We start from the raw sequence: 14,511 nt of genomic DNA on the forward strand, positions 1-14,511 counted from the left end.
TCCGTCTGTCAGCCACACGCGCTGTATCAGTAAATTTTTCATCTCAAGATCTTTGAGATTTATCCCATCCCATCTTATAATCACAGAAAACTTGGCCCGTGACAGTCCCATCCATTCTATGCCAGTCTTCCTATCATATTCCTCCTTTTCCCAACGATAATTTTGAATAAAAAATAATGGATTTTTTCAAGAAACATTTAAGACAATAAATCGTAATGCACTTTCAGTTTACACTGCCTTTAACAGTACTGGTTAACCGTCATTTAAGATGACGCTCTCTTTATAGGTTATGAGTGGGGATCAAGTATTTGGTCCTAAACACCCTCCTCTTTTTTTTTTTTACTTTTCGTTATGGTTATTGTAATGAAGTGTTTATTGAGGAACCTCACCCTCTACTCATATATATATCATATATATATCGTTTTCTTTATCTGAATATATATTTGGTTGCTTAGAAAAAAAAATTTATTAACTAATTATAAAAAGATATGAAAAATAAATAAATGTTAAAAGGAGTATACTCATATATAGATCCCTTAAGTGCAAGCTATATAATCTTTTAGAGAAGTAATTCATGAGAGAGATATATGTATGCACTTTGGTTATTATTGTTGATTCTTCTCTTCACAAGATTCTGGGGCATATATCCAGAAAACTCCATCCAGAAATCATGGAAGTAGTTAATTATCAGTACAGTTGAATTTGGCAATAAACAAAAATCAAGGAATGTCGACTAGTTAGAAGTACCAGATCATCAGCCACTGTGAGCTTTTATGGAGTAATTATTAGATTAGTATAAGTACGATTAATACGTGAAATTTTTATCGCATTATATAATTTCAAGTTAATTAAATTTGATTCATATATAAGTAGTTTTAATTATATTTTTACACACTGCATGCGTACATGACATAATTAAATTTAGAAAATAAATTTTAAAATTTGAATTTTACTATTTAAATAATATAAATAGTGTGCTCTATACACAGACTTAAAAATAAAATAATTTACTACAAAATTACCTAATAATTTTCACGCTTTATAGTATGTAGTAGTACTACCGTTCGAAACCAATTAATGTGAAGCGAACCGCGCACACGTTAAGTGGAACAATAAGGGAATAGAAATCATAAATAGCATTAATAGATGTTTCAGCTAGCCTTCCAGATCTGCCTTTCATTTCTGCATCATGTTGTGAGCTGGATGGAAATGAAGGGGGAAAAAAGAAGAAGAAAATAGAGCAATGCGTACGTAAATGTTAGGTGGGAAATAAATACTGATCATTTAACTACTATTTGTTCCGCTATGATCCGATCGAATTAAAGCTTATCTTTTCTGCATGCATGCAAGCAACCATGCATGTATAAAGTTTACATGGTTAATGCAATATTAATGCACGTATGCTTATTACAGACTTTACTTTAAAATGGTAATTAATAAAATCATGATCAGTATTATAAAGCACTCTTGATTTAGTTATGGATTTCCTGCATATAGATCACGATAGATAACTACATTAACAAAGTACTCAAATTTTTAGCTGCATGCGAATTAAGAAAGATGCAGTCTCGCATGCAGGTGGATGATGTACGTGTTTGGTGTCATGATCGGTGTGGTACTGCAGGCTCACTTCCGATCTGTTCACCTGTCTCGGGTGACTGTGTATACATGATATCTAAAATATTGGCCAAAAGCATGCATGCACGCGCGTACGTTACGGCCATTGAATGCATGGCCATGCAACATGATGATCAGTAGTACTGTCGCACTCTTTGTCCAAAGTATGTCCCTTTGCCATGCTCGCAAGTTATTATATATGTGCAATCGGTCTATATATGTTTATGTTCCTTTTAATTGATACATGCATTATTATAGATAAGCTAGGCCGCTTTATCTAGTAAAGTATCGGGAGACACAGGAGAATGATCAAATTCCACGTTGGTGAAAAAGAGAGAAACTCTTGTGGTTTATAATTATAATTTTAAGAAATTTTGAGTACTGTAACATTGATTAGTCATTTCATAATATGAATTGATCTGTGATTTATAATTTTCTTCGATCACTATAAATGGTATTAAAGTTAATCACTAGTCAAGAATGTGTGACTCGAATTGCACTAACTACACAAAGAGAGATGATTACCGATCTTTTTGCGGGCAACACACGTGGATAAAAAATGGTAAACAATACCCTAGTTTAGATTATAAAATTATTTTTATTATAAAGTAGATATAACGTACGTATCATATGAAATGATCATATCAATTTGTGAATTTACTTTTGTGAAATCGATCTTTTTGTTGGTATATCTCTTGATCTCTTTATAAAAAGTTTAGAAACAATGTGTTGTTTATGCATTTTTATCAGTGTATGTTGCTCGTACAACAGTCATTAGAGCACTAGCATTAGTTTCTCTATATGCATATGCAAAATCACATCTTTTAGAGATTGATTGCATATTAATAAAAACTCTCATATTGAATTATGTATCTTTGAGCTAAATAATAATAAAATATTATTGTTTATTTTTTTTCTAAAATTACTTTTTTCTTTCAGATTACTTTTTGTTGGTGTCGAGAGAGAGAGAGCAAGGAGAAAGAAATGTTTCGAGAGAGGATTTATTTCCATTGGTGGAGAGAGAGAGAGAGAGAGAGAGAGAGAGGGGGCCGGGGGAAGAAAGAGAAAAAAATAATAAAATAAGATTTGGAGAATGAACAGTGCATTTCAAACGCGAAGAAACACTGTTCATAACCATGCAAATTTTGGGATATTTATAATCGAGTATTAGCATTGGATTATGCAAATGCAAAAGTAAAATTTGCATAATATAATGACATGATTTTGCATTTGACTATTTCACTTAAAACTTATTCTCACATTGAATTATCCATATATTAATCAAAATAATAATAAAATATTATAAATTTAATAATATATATTTTTTCAATTTTTTTTGTTCTATTAATTTTTTTTTTCTAAATTAAGAGCTATATGGAAATATTAATGTTATACTAGTTTTTTTTTTTTTTAACTAGTAGCATTTCTGTGATGTTTTTATTTATTTATTTATAAATTACAATCTTGGGCAAGCTTAAAGATACTAGTGTTCTCATGCATTAAAAAAAACAAGACCAGAAATCTAAAACAAACAAAGACTCCATATATCTACAAATTTACAGTACACAATTCTTGGGAATATGTTGTTCTGAAAGTTGGTCCTAGGTATTGCACCATCATCATCTGGACCATTAATTATTTATCGATCTTCGGCAGTCACATAATCAGGAAAAAAAAACGACTATGATGAATCATCCTGATCGAGGGAAGAAAAAGAGTTGGTAGAATAAAGAGAAAAATGAGAGAAGAGAGAGAGTGTTCAGATGAAAAATAATTTTTTAATAGATTTGGTTGAGCTACAATAAATGTCAAATATAACCACAAGAGTTGATTTATTGTAGCTGAAAGCCATTTTGGTTTACATTTGCATAATCCATACATACCATTTTTATCTTCTTTTAACTAAATTATTCATTTTATTTGCATTTGCATAATTCAATGCCCCTGCTTAATACAATCCAATTTAAAGTTATATTATGTAAATATGTAGATGCATATGCAAATACATAATCCAATACTAGTGTTCTGACTACAAAAAACCGATGGACGATAATGTCCAAAGTTGACTTAAAAATGAAAATATCTTTATGGTGTATTACTAAATATTTTAATTGACTTCAATTATAATATTGATGAATCATTTGAAAAATGAGTCTTAGATTACCATTAAAAAAATCACGAATCACATGCATATTATTTTCCTTCAATTTGAATCTTTGGGTCAAACTTACCATGCTTCACATTACTTTATTAATAATGGGTCCAAGCTAACGTATCATGTAGTTACATTATCTTAGAGTACTCATGATTATCATTGAGAAACTCATGTGTCTATTCCCATTTATTTCAAGCACGACCTTTAAAATCACAAACTTTAACGTTCGAAAATGGTCAAATTTATCAACCTAAATGTTTAGCAAATGGGATTTTAATTTCGGCCAATATCTATCTTTGCCCAATAATGGCAGCTTTTGGGTATGGGTGCATGCATGGTAATCATGCTCGAGATTCATGCATTATACATTTGGCACAAGGCAAAGGAGCATGCACTTCCAAATTCCAAAGTTTGGATGCATGATGATACATTCCTATCGACCCCTGAGACTTGTCATTTCGCAGTTCGCACACCCACCAATGAGGTTACTAGGCCGGTTGATGAAGTTATCCAGAGTGCAATTCCGTGTACAAAAGCACAAAAAGTTGGACTGCGACTCAGTCATGCATGGATAAAAAAAAGGAAGTACATGCATTCTTTTGCTGACTGATTCTTTCCATAACTTTGAAGATTCTAAGTTATTTGTTTTTTCTCCGCGTGAAACCCATGATGACCATAATTGCTTGTTAATTAATTAATTTATTCAAAATGTTACATTCATTTGTTAGCTTATTAAGGAATTCTTCAAATCATGGCGCTATCAGCGTATCATTCATTCGTCGCCAATGTTTCTTGGTTCAATGGATCATACTTTTTCTCTTTGTAAATAAAGTAAATTAAGGATAGGATGAGATTGCTTTTATTTTGAACACTTTCTATTTTTAAAAATATTATCCATTGTTTTTTTTAGTAATATTATTATTTAGCTTGAATTTTATCATTTTAATCATATTTGTGATAGTATACATTTTAAGAGCTTGTTTGGATTCAAAAAGTATTTCATCATTTCAACTTTTTGTGCACAAAATATAATAAAAAATTCAACTTTTTTAAATCTAAAAAATAATAATAATATTAAAAAAAATAATATTTTAATAATATTTTATTTAACTTTTAACTTTCATCTAAAACCATCTCATCTCATCTCATTTCATCTCATCATCTAAACCAATCCTCAGTAATTTCTTCTAGACAATTGCTCAAAATGTGTCATATCTATAAGTGCAAATAAAAGTGACATGGTTTAGAACTAAGAATATTATTATATATTTTACTTGTTAAGAATGATATATTAAACCATGATCAATAACGTTGTTATATGTGTTTTTTTTTTATAACAAAAGCGATCCTTTGCTTATAGCTCATGGCGAAGGAATCCAATACGTATGCACGGATACTGCATGTACTAGAGAATCCGCGGACAAAAAGCCCTAGATACTCAATAATAATAATAATAATAATAATGAAAAAGAGATCGATGCTGAACGGGGCTAGATCCGACGGTTCACATGAGTTTATCGTTAGACGAATCCGAATGCACTAAAATGCCGAATGACGTGGACTTGGTGGCACATTTGTTTCCAACAGACACCGGTGAACAAAATATTAAAAAAGTAGGGGGTATGTAACTGGATAAAATAGAGGGTGAATATCTCTGTCACCCGCCGATAAAGCGCGTATTGAAACACCGACCAATTACAACACCAGGCCATGCTCCATGTATTTTTTCTGCTCTGCAGAACCAACCCTGCTCTCGAACTGACCCCGAAAACTATACGTGCCACAACCGCGCGTGAACTCTCGCCTCATATCCTCTCTAAACGTGAACTCGTAGAAGGCTAGAAGTTCCCCTCCCCCCCCCCCCCCCCCCCCCCCCCCCCCCCCCCCCCTCCTCTCTCTCTCTCTCTCTCTTTCTAACAAGCCAACTAACAAAAACGAAGAAGTTTCTCTCTCTCTCTCTCTCTCTCTCTCTCGCGGATTCATGCGCTCGCGGAGCGAATTCTTCTGCTTGGGCTTATCGAAACCCTAGATTCGCTCCCATTCTCTTCAGGTACTTTTTCCGGATTCGTTTTTGTTTTCTTTGTTTTTACGAAACGATTTTCGTGATTTTTGGACGACTCCTTCGCCCAGATCCGTTCCTGTTTCCGTTCTCTCTGTTTTATTCTCATTTTGCTTTCGCTTGTCAAAATTTTATTCGCATTCGCTCACAAATTTCGGAAGTTTTAACATCGTTCTATCCGTCTAAATTCCCGTGTTTAAATTATTTAGCTTTCATATGACGTTTTTGGTTTATCTTACCGTTAATTGACACAATGTATGTGCCGAAGAGTTTTGAAGAAGCAAAGATGCTCTCGTTTTTGCTGCTTTCGGTTCCACTATTTTAAATTTGATTCAGTTCTAATCTTAGTAATCTATATATACATATATGTAAAGATACTTTTTTTGCCTTTTGTTTTCAGAAGTATTTTCTCTCGTACGAGATTTCACGACTCATGGTAAGCATGCTCTTCGTATTAAATTCGGCTTAAAAAATGGGCGTGGAAGTATGACACTTTCTTATAAAGCATAAGTAATTTTTTTTTCCTTGTTTTATGATTTTTGGTTTTTATTTTTTTTTTGTTCTTGATGATCTTGTTGTTAAGTTTCAAATGCTGATTTTGTAGCTGTACTGTAATTTTTGTTTCATTCGGTTGGTTTCGTGATCTGCATTGTGGCGAGGAAAGTCAATTTTTTGTTTGACTTATTGTGATGAGAAAATAAAATGGGGTACGGAACCAGAAATAGATCTTCAATGACTGGTCATGCTTTTTTGTGTTTGGTAAAACTGAGCTCAGCTAAGCCAACTAGTTAAGGACGTTCAGCTCGGTGTAAATGGAATTTGTGGTTCTCCATTCAGCTAAATAATTCAGCCGAAATATCGAACATGGGAATAAAATTTAAGCTTTGCTATTTATTTATTTTCCTCTTTCTTACATTGACCAACGTGAGAAGTAGCCATGGCAATAGATTTTTATCTAGCTACCCTTGATTTTTGCCCGCTCTCCTATCATGTAAATGACTTAAAATGTAAATGTACTAAGATTTTTAATGCTTATTTATTGTCAGAGGGGAGCGCTGCTTCAGACTTCAGTTGGTCGGCTAGCTTATGAAAATGGACTTGGAAGATAAATTTATCGCTAAAGGTAAAGTCTTTCATCTATCCTCTGTGCTTTTGTGTGATAGGTACACATTTTACCTTTTCTTTTATCGCCTTTCAAAGTCTTGGTAGAACAGGTGGCTAGTAGTCAAAAGAACAGGAGCGGGGTAACCATTAATGGTGTTTTATGACACTGCGTACTCTACCTAAATGGCGTGTTGTTGTTTGAAATATAATTGACTTTGTTCTGTGGGAAAATATTTCTTAATATTATTGTAATTTGTCATTTATGGCTATCCGCTGGTGTGTTGCTGTGCCAGTCTTCTACCAATGAAAAATGCCTGCGTATTAAGTACTTTTGGTCATTTCTAATTAGTATTGAAGTTCTTTTTGTTTATGAACATTATTATTATTATTATTATTATTCTTGGGTTGCCTTGTATATGTTGAAACACTTCCTATAAATGGAAATTTTGTGCTTGCTGCATTGTTTTCTCATTTAGGTTCTAATGTTGTATTTTCCTTGGCATTTATGATGCACAGTCAACAAGCTCTGGTAGGCTCAGGGGTTTTGGACTTAGGATTTGGGGAGCAATGCTTGTCTCTAGTTATTAAATCTTTCTAGGGGGTTTTTTAATAACTTATTCAGTCTCACATGAAGGTGATTGGGAGGAAAATTGTCTATTGGCCGCCAAAGTTGGGGTAAGGATTTCATTTACCTAGTTTTTTGGAGTTTTGCTTCTTTTGAGCTCCTATATATGCACTGGAAATTGAATTCATTTACTTAATGTTGGTCAAGAATCAGTTAATATCAGCGTTATAAGTTTGTCAGTACTTCTTATATGCTAATTAAAAGTTCAATGGTCAAAGTTAAAAGGCTTAGAGTTGGCTGTCACAAGTATGAGCTATGAATGAGATGGGGGCTGAAGTCGTGGGTGTAAAACCCATAGGGTGCATAGTTGTATTTTGATAAAATAAAAATATGTAGGTTATTAAGTTGAAACTTTAGTCCAAAGATGAAATATAATTTGGAAGAAAGAACCAATTAAGTGGTTATGATAAGCAGTTCAGAGTCAGATAGCAAGCTTCTCGAAGACACATCTGAATGAATCAAAAGTTGTAAAGCAAATGTAGGATTTAAAGGAAGTTATCTTAATTATATTAAAATATCTATGTTGATCCACGCTCACTGCATCTTATTCTACTATCTGCTTTTAATACTCATAAAAAAAATTATGAAGTGTATGTGGCATATTTAGTTTTTAATTTGGTGTTGTCTTGTAAATATTATTTCAAGAGACCACAATAGAGGCCATAAAGTAATGTCACAAATTTATTAAAAAAAATATCAGAGATAGAGCATGTTGTTTAACAAACCCCATCCCCCTTTTTATCCTCTAATATTTTCTTACAATTTGCTGTCCATTGTTTATGTTTCATAAGTACAAAGTTTATTCCCGTTTTGAAAAAGTACAAGAAAAAATTCCAGATATCAATCATGTTTCTTTTTTTGTCATATCCAGAAAAATATTATTTGATGTTTTCAGACATCTAGAACGGTCTTTAGTTTCCAAAGAAAAAACATGCCAGAGCAGAACCTTTTAAATCTTCTATGAAATTTTTACACTGGTGTCATGTAGTGTAAAATGCCTAATAAAACTGAATCTTGAACTTCGATGACTGCCAAATAGGGAAAGGATGGTTGGCTAGACCATGTTTCATATATTTGAATTCTCAATTGTTTTAGTCATTACATTGAAGGAATATCTATGTGTACCTCAAACTCTGTTTTTATGGGATTATGACAATATTATGGGATAACAGATGGCATGTTGTCATAAAGGAGTTCATGTACGTGATTGACAAGTAGGCATGATAGTAGACCAATCTTTGGTCTGACCCATTTCATCTTATGAATTTTGTAATTGGTATCCAGTTTGTTAGATCCATTAACTACCAAGTTCACAATCTGACTGGGCTAAAGCAAGGGCTAGGTAATATTGTAGTTGAAGACACTATATACAGGCATATCAATACACATACACATGCAAATGTGCGTACATACATACACACATACATTTTGTTTTTTAATTGGCACCGGGTGTCTGGGAATAGCGCCATGACTAATCCCAGGGGTGCATAGGCCCTCGGCAAAGAGTTTCCCGCAAGTGCAATTACATACATATTATACATGGAGAGCCCTATCTAAACCCTAGCAGTCTTGAGTATCTTGACTAGAGGCGGCTCCTCCACTAGCCTCCAGACCACTTCTTAGATGCTCCTTCAGTTTCATTTATTTAACCCTCATTTTGTTCTCATAGAAAAGAAAGATCTGTTGTTCATCCGGTATGCACTAATTTCTGAAAAATCTTGTTTGTTGTTTGGGTTTTATGTCAAATCATATTGCTCTTTTTCTAATTGAGAAGACCTGATCTGTATTTATGTTGTTTCTTCCAAAAACCTATTTTATGCTGAAACTCTGACCATTGTTGTTGATTGTGCTTCTAGTTCAAGATGGCTTGAAATTACGTACTAATTATTCTGTTCATTTTTAATAAATGAATTGACCCTTTTGTCACATTTTCTTCTTGAAGGTATGATTTAGTATTATGACGTTTGAATATAATTAAAGTTTGGGGTAATGTTGAATTACTTAATCCTTTTTTCTAATGGGAAGGGGCCAAAGGCCTAGACTTTTTTTCCCTTCTGAAAAGGTACTCAATGTACTAATTGAAAAAAACATAAAGGTATTCAATATGCCTCAATCTAGTATTGTTAACACATTCTAGTATTATTTGTTACCTGTTTATGATTCAATATCGAACTTTCGACTAGTTACTGATAGGTGATTTAGGACGAATGGTTTCTTTGGTCTCTGGACAGGTGGCAATTTTGCAGGTCAGAGACATGGATGGTCAATTCTTCCTGCATTTGTGTTTCTGAGAGTTTTAACTTGTCTAAGAGACCAATGAGATGGAAAATATATTTGTATTTGTTGGCTGATTCAATGTTGTAATAACTGGGAGCCGCCTTTCTATATGACTGTATTTACTATTGTTATTGTTGTTGTTGTTGTTGTTATTGATGTTATAACTATTTGAGCAATATCCCTAACTTTCACGCTCAATTGTCCTAGTGCGGGGATTGAGGCTGGATTTCACCAATGGAGGCATAGTGCTAGTGTTGGGCTGGGTTTGAAGATGTTTGAATTATTTTTTTATTTAAATTTAAGTAAATATAGATAGAAACCTTTGTGGGACACAGTATTCTTCTGTTACGATAAGATTAGTGGAGCAATATGCTGGCAAACATGCTATGATGTATTTTAATAGCGTTGGTGTAATTGAGATGAAGATCAGGTGTATCTGAGTAGCAACAATAAGGACGTCAACCTAGAAAATGAAATCAATCAGGGAAAATGTTGCAGTTAGGATCTAACTTGTTATATAAATAGTAAAAGGAATGCAGCAACTACCTATCAGAAAAAAAAAAGAATGCACAAAAAATTTGGATAATATACAATTAAAATTTTTATAGACTTAACATCCACATTTGTAGACTTAACATTTTTATAGAATAGGAAAGAGGAGAAAAGTAGACTTAACAATTTTTCCACATTTTTATAGAAAAAAAGGAGAAAAGTAGGTAGTTGACATTTTATAGACTTAATTAACATCTACATTTATGGATAATATACATTTAAAATTTGTGTTCAGTTTTGTTTGTAATATCTGTTTTCACCAAATATGTTCTCATGTTCTTAGTTTGTTTCTTTGCCCTTCTAGTTTCTGGTGTTCAGAGCCTTTCTTCCAGTGTGCAAAGCACCCCAGAGAAAAATGGGCATTCAGATGATGCTTCAAGAAGTCCAGAACTCCTCCAAGAGTTTCTGAAGTCTGGTCCAAAGAAGGAACTTCTTCGAACATGCTTTGATAAGGAAAGGAAAAGCTCATCAAAAAGGAAAATGACAGAACTCCACAAGACTAGTAACAAGACAATTAAGAAGCAAGACTCAAGAAAAGCTTCTTCTAGTTCCAACCTTCAGTCTTCGAGGAAGCAACAACGAAAGGGGGAAAATCCCATGCGACTCCCATCAGCTGCAGACCAGTCTCCAGATTTTGGACATACAAACTCATGGATCTGTAAAAATTCTGCTTGTAGAGCTGTTCTATCCACAGATGACACATTTTGCAAGAGGTGCTCTTGTTGTATATGTCACTTATTTGATGATAATAAGGACCCTAGTCTTTGGTTGGTATGCACATCTGAATCTGGTCAGGGAGACTCCTGTGGGTTATCTTGTCACATTGAGTGTGCCCTTCAACGTGAAAGAGTGGGTGTTGTTGATCTTGGGCAATTGATGCAGCTAGATGGTAGCTATTGCTGTGCTTCTTGTGGAAAAGTTTCAGGGATACTTGGGTATGTATTTTCTTGCTTCTCCTGAGTTATCGATGCAGTTGTAGTTCTTGACACTTCACAGGCTTCTCTTGCCTGTGGAAATTGTTGCTCAGCTATGAATAAGGCTCCCTTTCTTTTTATTTTTATTCTTTTCTCCCTTTAGATTAGTTATCTTTTATATATATATACATATATATATATATATACACACACGTTATCTTTCTATAAGAATTTTGAGGAGTTACCTTTAATTGTTTTCCCCGGCTCTAAACGAAGCATCATCACAACTTTCTATGGGTGTAAATTTCTTTGCTGGAAATTATTGCTATGAGATCCTGGCCTTTAGCGAACTGAGTAGTGGTGAATTAGGAAATCTCTCTGGTTCCAGATCGTGATGGAATCCAGAAACATAAATAAAGAAATAAAAGGAGTATGGATGAAGTTATTCTTGTGTTCTGTTAACTGATTTTTAGCGATAGTTGTAGGGCTGATGGAAATTTTGTGATTTTATGTGGCAGATGTTGGAAGAAGCAGCTAACAATAGCAAAGGATGCTCGCCGTGTTGATGTTCTCTGTTATAGGATATACTTGAGTTCCAGGCTTCTGGAAGGCACATCCAGGTTTAAAGAACTGCATGAGATTGTAAAAGATGCGAAGGCTAAACTAGAAACTGAAGTGGGCCCAGTTAATGGGGTATCTGCCAAGATGGCACGTGGCATTGTCAGCAGACTCTCTATTGCAGGCGATGTGCAGAAACTCTGTTCTCTTGCAATTGGGAAAGCAGATGAATGGCTGGCCACTGTTTCCAATGTGAATACAAATTGCAGAGGTTGGGAAACATACTAACTGGTATTCTATCTTTAATTGTTTTGAAGAACATATACAAGCTTTAGTTAAACGATTAACTAATTTTCTTGGTTTCCTTTGCAGAAGATTCGCTTCCTGCTGCTTGCAAGTTCTTTTTTGAAAAAGTAACATCATCCTCGGTTGTGATTATCTTGATCGAACTGTCTAATGCATCATCTGATGATATTAAGGGCTACAAGCTTTGGTATTGCAAAAGTAGAGAGATACACACAAAAGAGCCCATATATGTTTTTCCAAAAGCTCAGAGAAGGATAAAAATCTCAAATCTGCAGCCCTGCATGGAGTATACCTTCCGAATAATTTCTTATACGGAGGCTGGTGATTTGGGTCACTCCGAGGCCAAGTGCTTTACCAAGAGTGTCGAGATAATTAGCAAGAATCCTAATTCAGCAGTTGTCCTGAACTGTAACAAAGAGAATCCCATCATTGATGGCAGTTCTTTGAGTGCCAAAAGGGAGCCTAGGAATACAACAGAACTTGGTTTTTCTTCTGGATTTAAGGTTCGAGACCTTGCAAAGATCCTGCATTTGGCTTGGGCCCAAGAGGAAGACTGTTTTGAGGGGTTTTGCAATCCAGAGGTGGAAAAATGCTGTGGAGTAAGCGAAGTGATCAAGCCTGAAGCTCTTGAAGTAGAGCGGTCACCTTTTGTTTCACGTGGGCTTGACTTGAACGTTGTTTCGGTGCCAGATTTGAATGAAGAGCTCACCCCTCCATTCGAGTCCTCCAGGGATGAAGATAACGGATGCACTTTGCAGCAGGCTGTTGAGGCAGATGATGATGCAGCTTCTCGTGACATACAGAAGAATGGTTTAGGTAGATCACACGGTAGTGGCGACTTGCAGACTTGGATACATGGGCCAGCTATAGAAGTCCCAGCTGTTGATTCCGGGACAGAATTTTGCAGGAAAAGAGCTGCAAACTCTAATGAAGAGACACATGATTGTGATAGCACTTTGATAAACGGGTCACCACTCCGAACCTCTAATGGTTCATGTTGCTTGGATGAAAACTTTGAGTACTGTGTGAAGATAATCCGATGGCTGGAATGTGAGGGTCACATTAAACAGGAATTTAGATTGAAATTGTTAACATGGTTTAGCTTGAGATCAACGGACCAAGAACGTAGGGTGGTCAACACATTCATTCAAACACTGATTGATGATCCTAGTAGCTTAGCAGGACAACTAGTCGACTCCTTTTCGGATATTATATCCTTCAAGAGGCCACAAAACGAATTCTGTAGTAAGTTGTGGCATTAAACAAGGGTGCAGCAGTCTAATTTACAGGATTGCTAATTTTCCCGTGTGTTTAATTTTCTCTCTCTGCCATAAACTACCACTGATTGTTTTTGCCCTTCTTTGTACAGGCATTTTTTCTTAGTCACCGTTGGAAGTTATTCATTTATATCGCTGGGCATAGATTTGAGTTGCTGATTGTGGAGACAGTTCCTGATGATTCTCGGAACGGGGAGGGCCTAGCACTTGAGGTTCGTGCTGTAAAAGGCACTTTCCATCTCCTATATTATCCTAATTTACATTGAAGTAGGAGCAGCATAGCATTTACTCAGTCGTGGATTGGAGGATATATGTATTAGTTACTTTTGCATTGCCTTCTTTAAATCAAAGAAGGGTACATGAAATTGATCCTGGATTTTACATCATTACATTATCTTCCTATTTTTCATATTCTACCTTGTTCTTTTTATTCCCTAATCTTTATTCTTCAACTATCAATTGATTTAACATCCCAAAGGCCAAAGGTTGGCATAACCCCCGGCCTCCAAAATGGAGGTCTGGAGTTCGAAACCTCCCTCCCCAAATAATAATAATAATAAAACTATCAATTGATTTAGCATTTGGAAACAAAAGGGTCAAATTGTCAATTAGCTACGGCCTGGTATGGCAAATTTTGAGAAATTTGCAATACTCAGTCCATCGCTGCGCTTATGTTGGTTTCATCTGTCTATGCCTTGGTGAATGATCGTTTGTGGATGAAAATCTCCTAAATTTCTTACCACTTTTTTTCTCCTGACATCAATGTTAGAGATTTTATCATATTGATATTTATCACTATTAAGTTTAAGTATTTCTTATCTTAGTAATTGCCACAGTGAATTTGGAAATAATCAATCTTGTTTATGCTGGTAAATTTGATTAATTATTTCCTATGAAATTTACGGAATCCTGATTCGGTAATTCGTTTATAAAGAGGTCAGTTCTCATTAATTGTCCAATTGAATATTTCAAGCTACCAGGAAGTTGTATTTTCGTGCAGGATAGTGTTATCTTATTAAAATTATGATAGAATAATGATATTTATACTATTTTTATAATATATTTTA

The 14,511-nt window shown here is 34.6% G+C and overlaps 1 protein-coding gene across 3 annotated transcripts; it reads left to right on the forward strand.

The window, feature by feature from the left end:
* Positions 1-5,679: 5,679 nt before the first annotated feature.
* On the forward strand, positions 5,680-13,853 carry LOC121250292 (VIN3-like protein 1). Of its 3 annotated transcripts, none has more exons than XM_041149380.1 (6): positions 5,680-5,822; positions 6,878-6,954; positions 10,694-11,324; positions 11,822-12,132; positions 12,234-13,412; positions 13,537-13,853. In XM_041149380.1, the coding sequence occupies exons 2-6, from the start codon at positions 6,918-6,920 to the stop codon at positions 13,548-13,550; spliced, it is 2,172 nt and encodes a 723-aa protein (XP_041005314.1). In that variant the 5' UTR covers positions 5,680-5,822; positions 6,878-6,917; the 3' UTR covers positions 13,551-13,853. The 3 variants fall into 3 exon arrangements, with proteins under 3 accessions (XP_041005314.1, XP_041005315.1, XP_041005313.1); XM_041149381.1 differs by having other exon boundaries at positions 12,237-13,412; XM_041149379.1 differs by lacking the exon at positions 13,537-13,853 and having other exon boundaries at positions 12,234-13,444.
* The last annotated feature ends 658 nt before the right edge of the window (positions 13,854-14,511 follow it).

This window comes from Juglans microcarpa x Juglans regia, chromosome 2D (genome assembly GCF_004785595.1).
Source record: "Juglans microcarpa x Juglans regia isolate MS1-56 chromosome 2D, Jm3101_v1.0, whole genome shotgun sequence".
Classification (NCBI taxonomy): domain Eukaryota; kingdom Viridiplantae; phylum Streptophyta; class Magnoliopsida; order Fagales; family Juglandaceae; genus Juglans; species Juglans microcarpa x Juglans regia.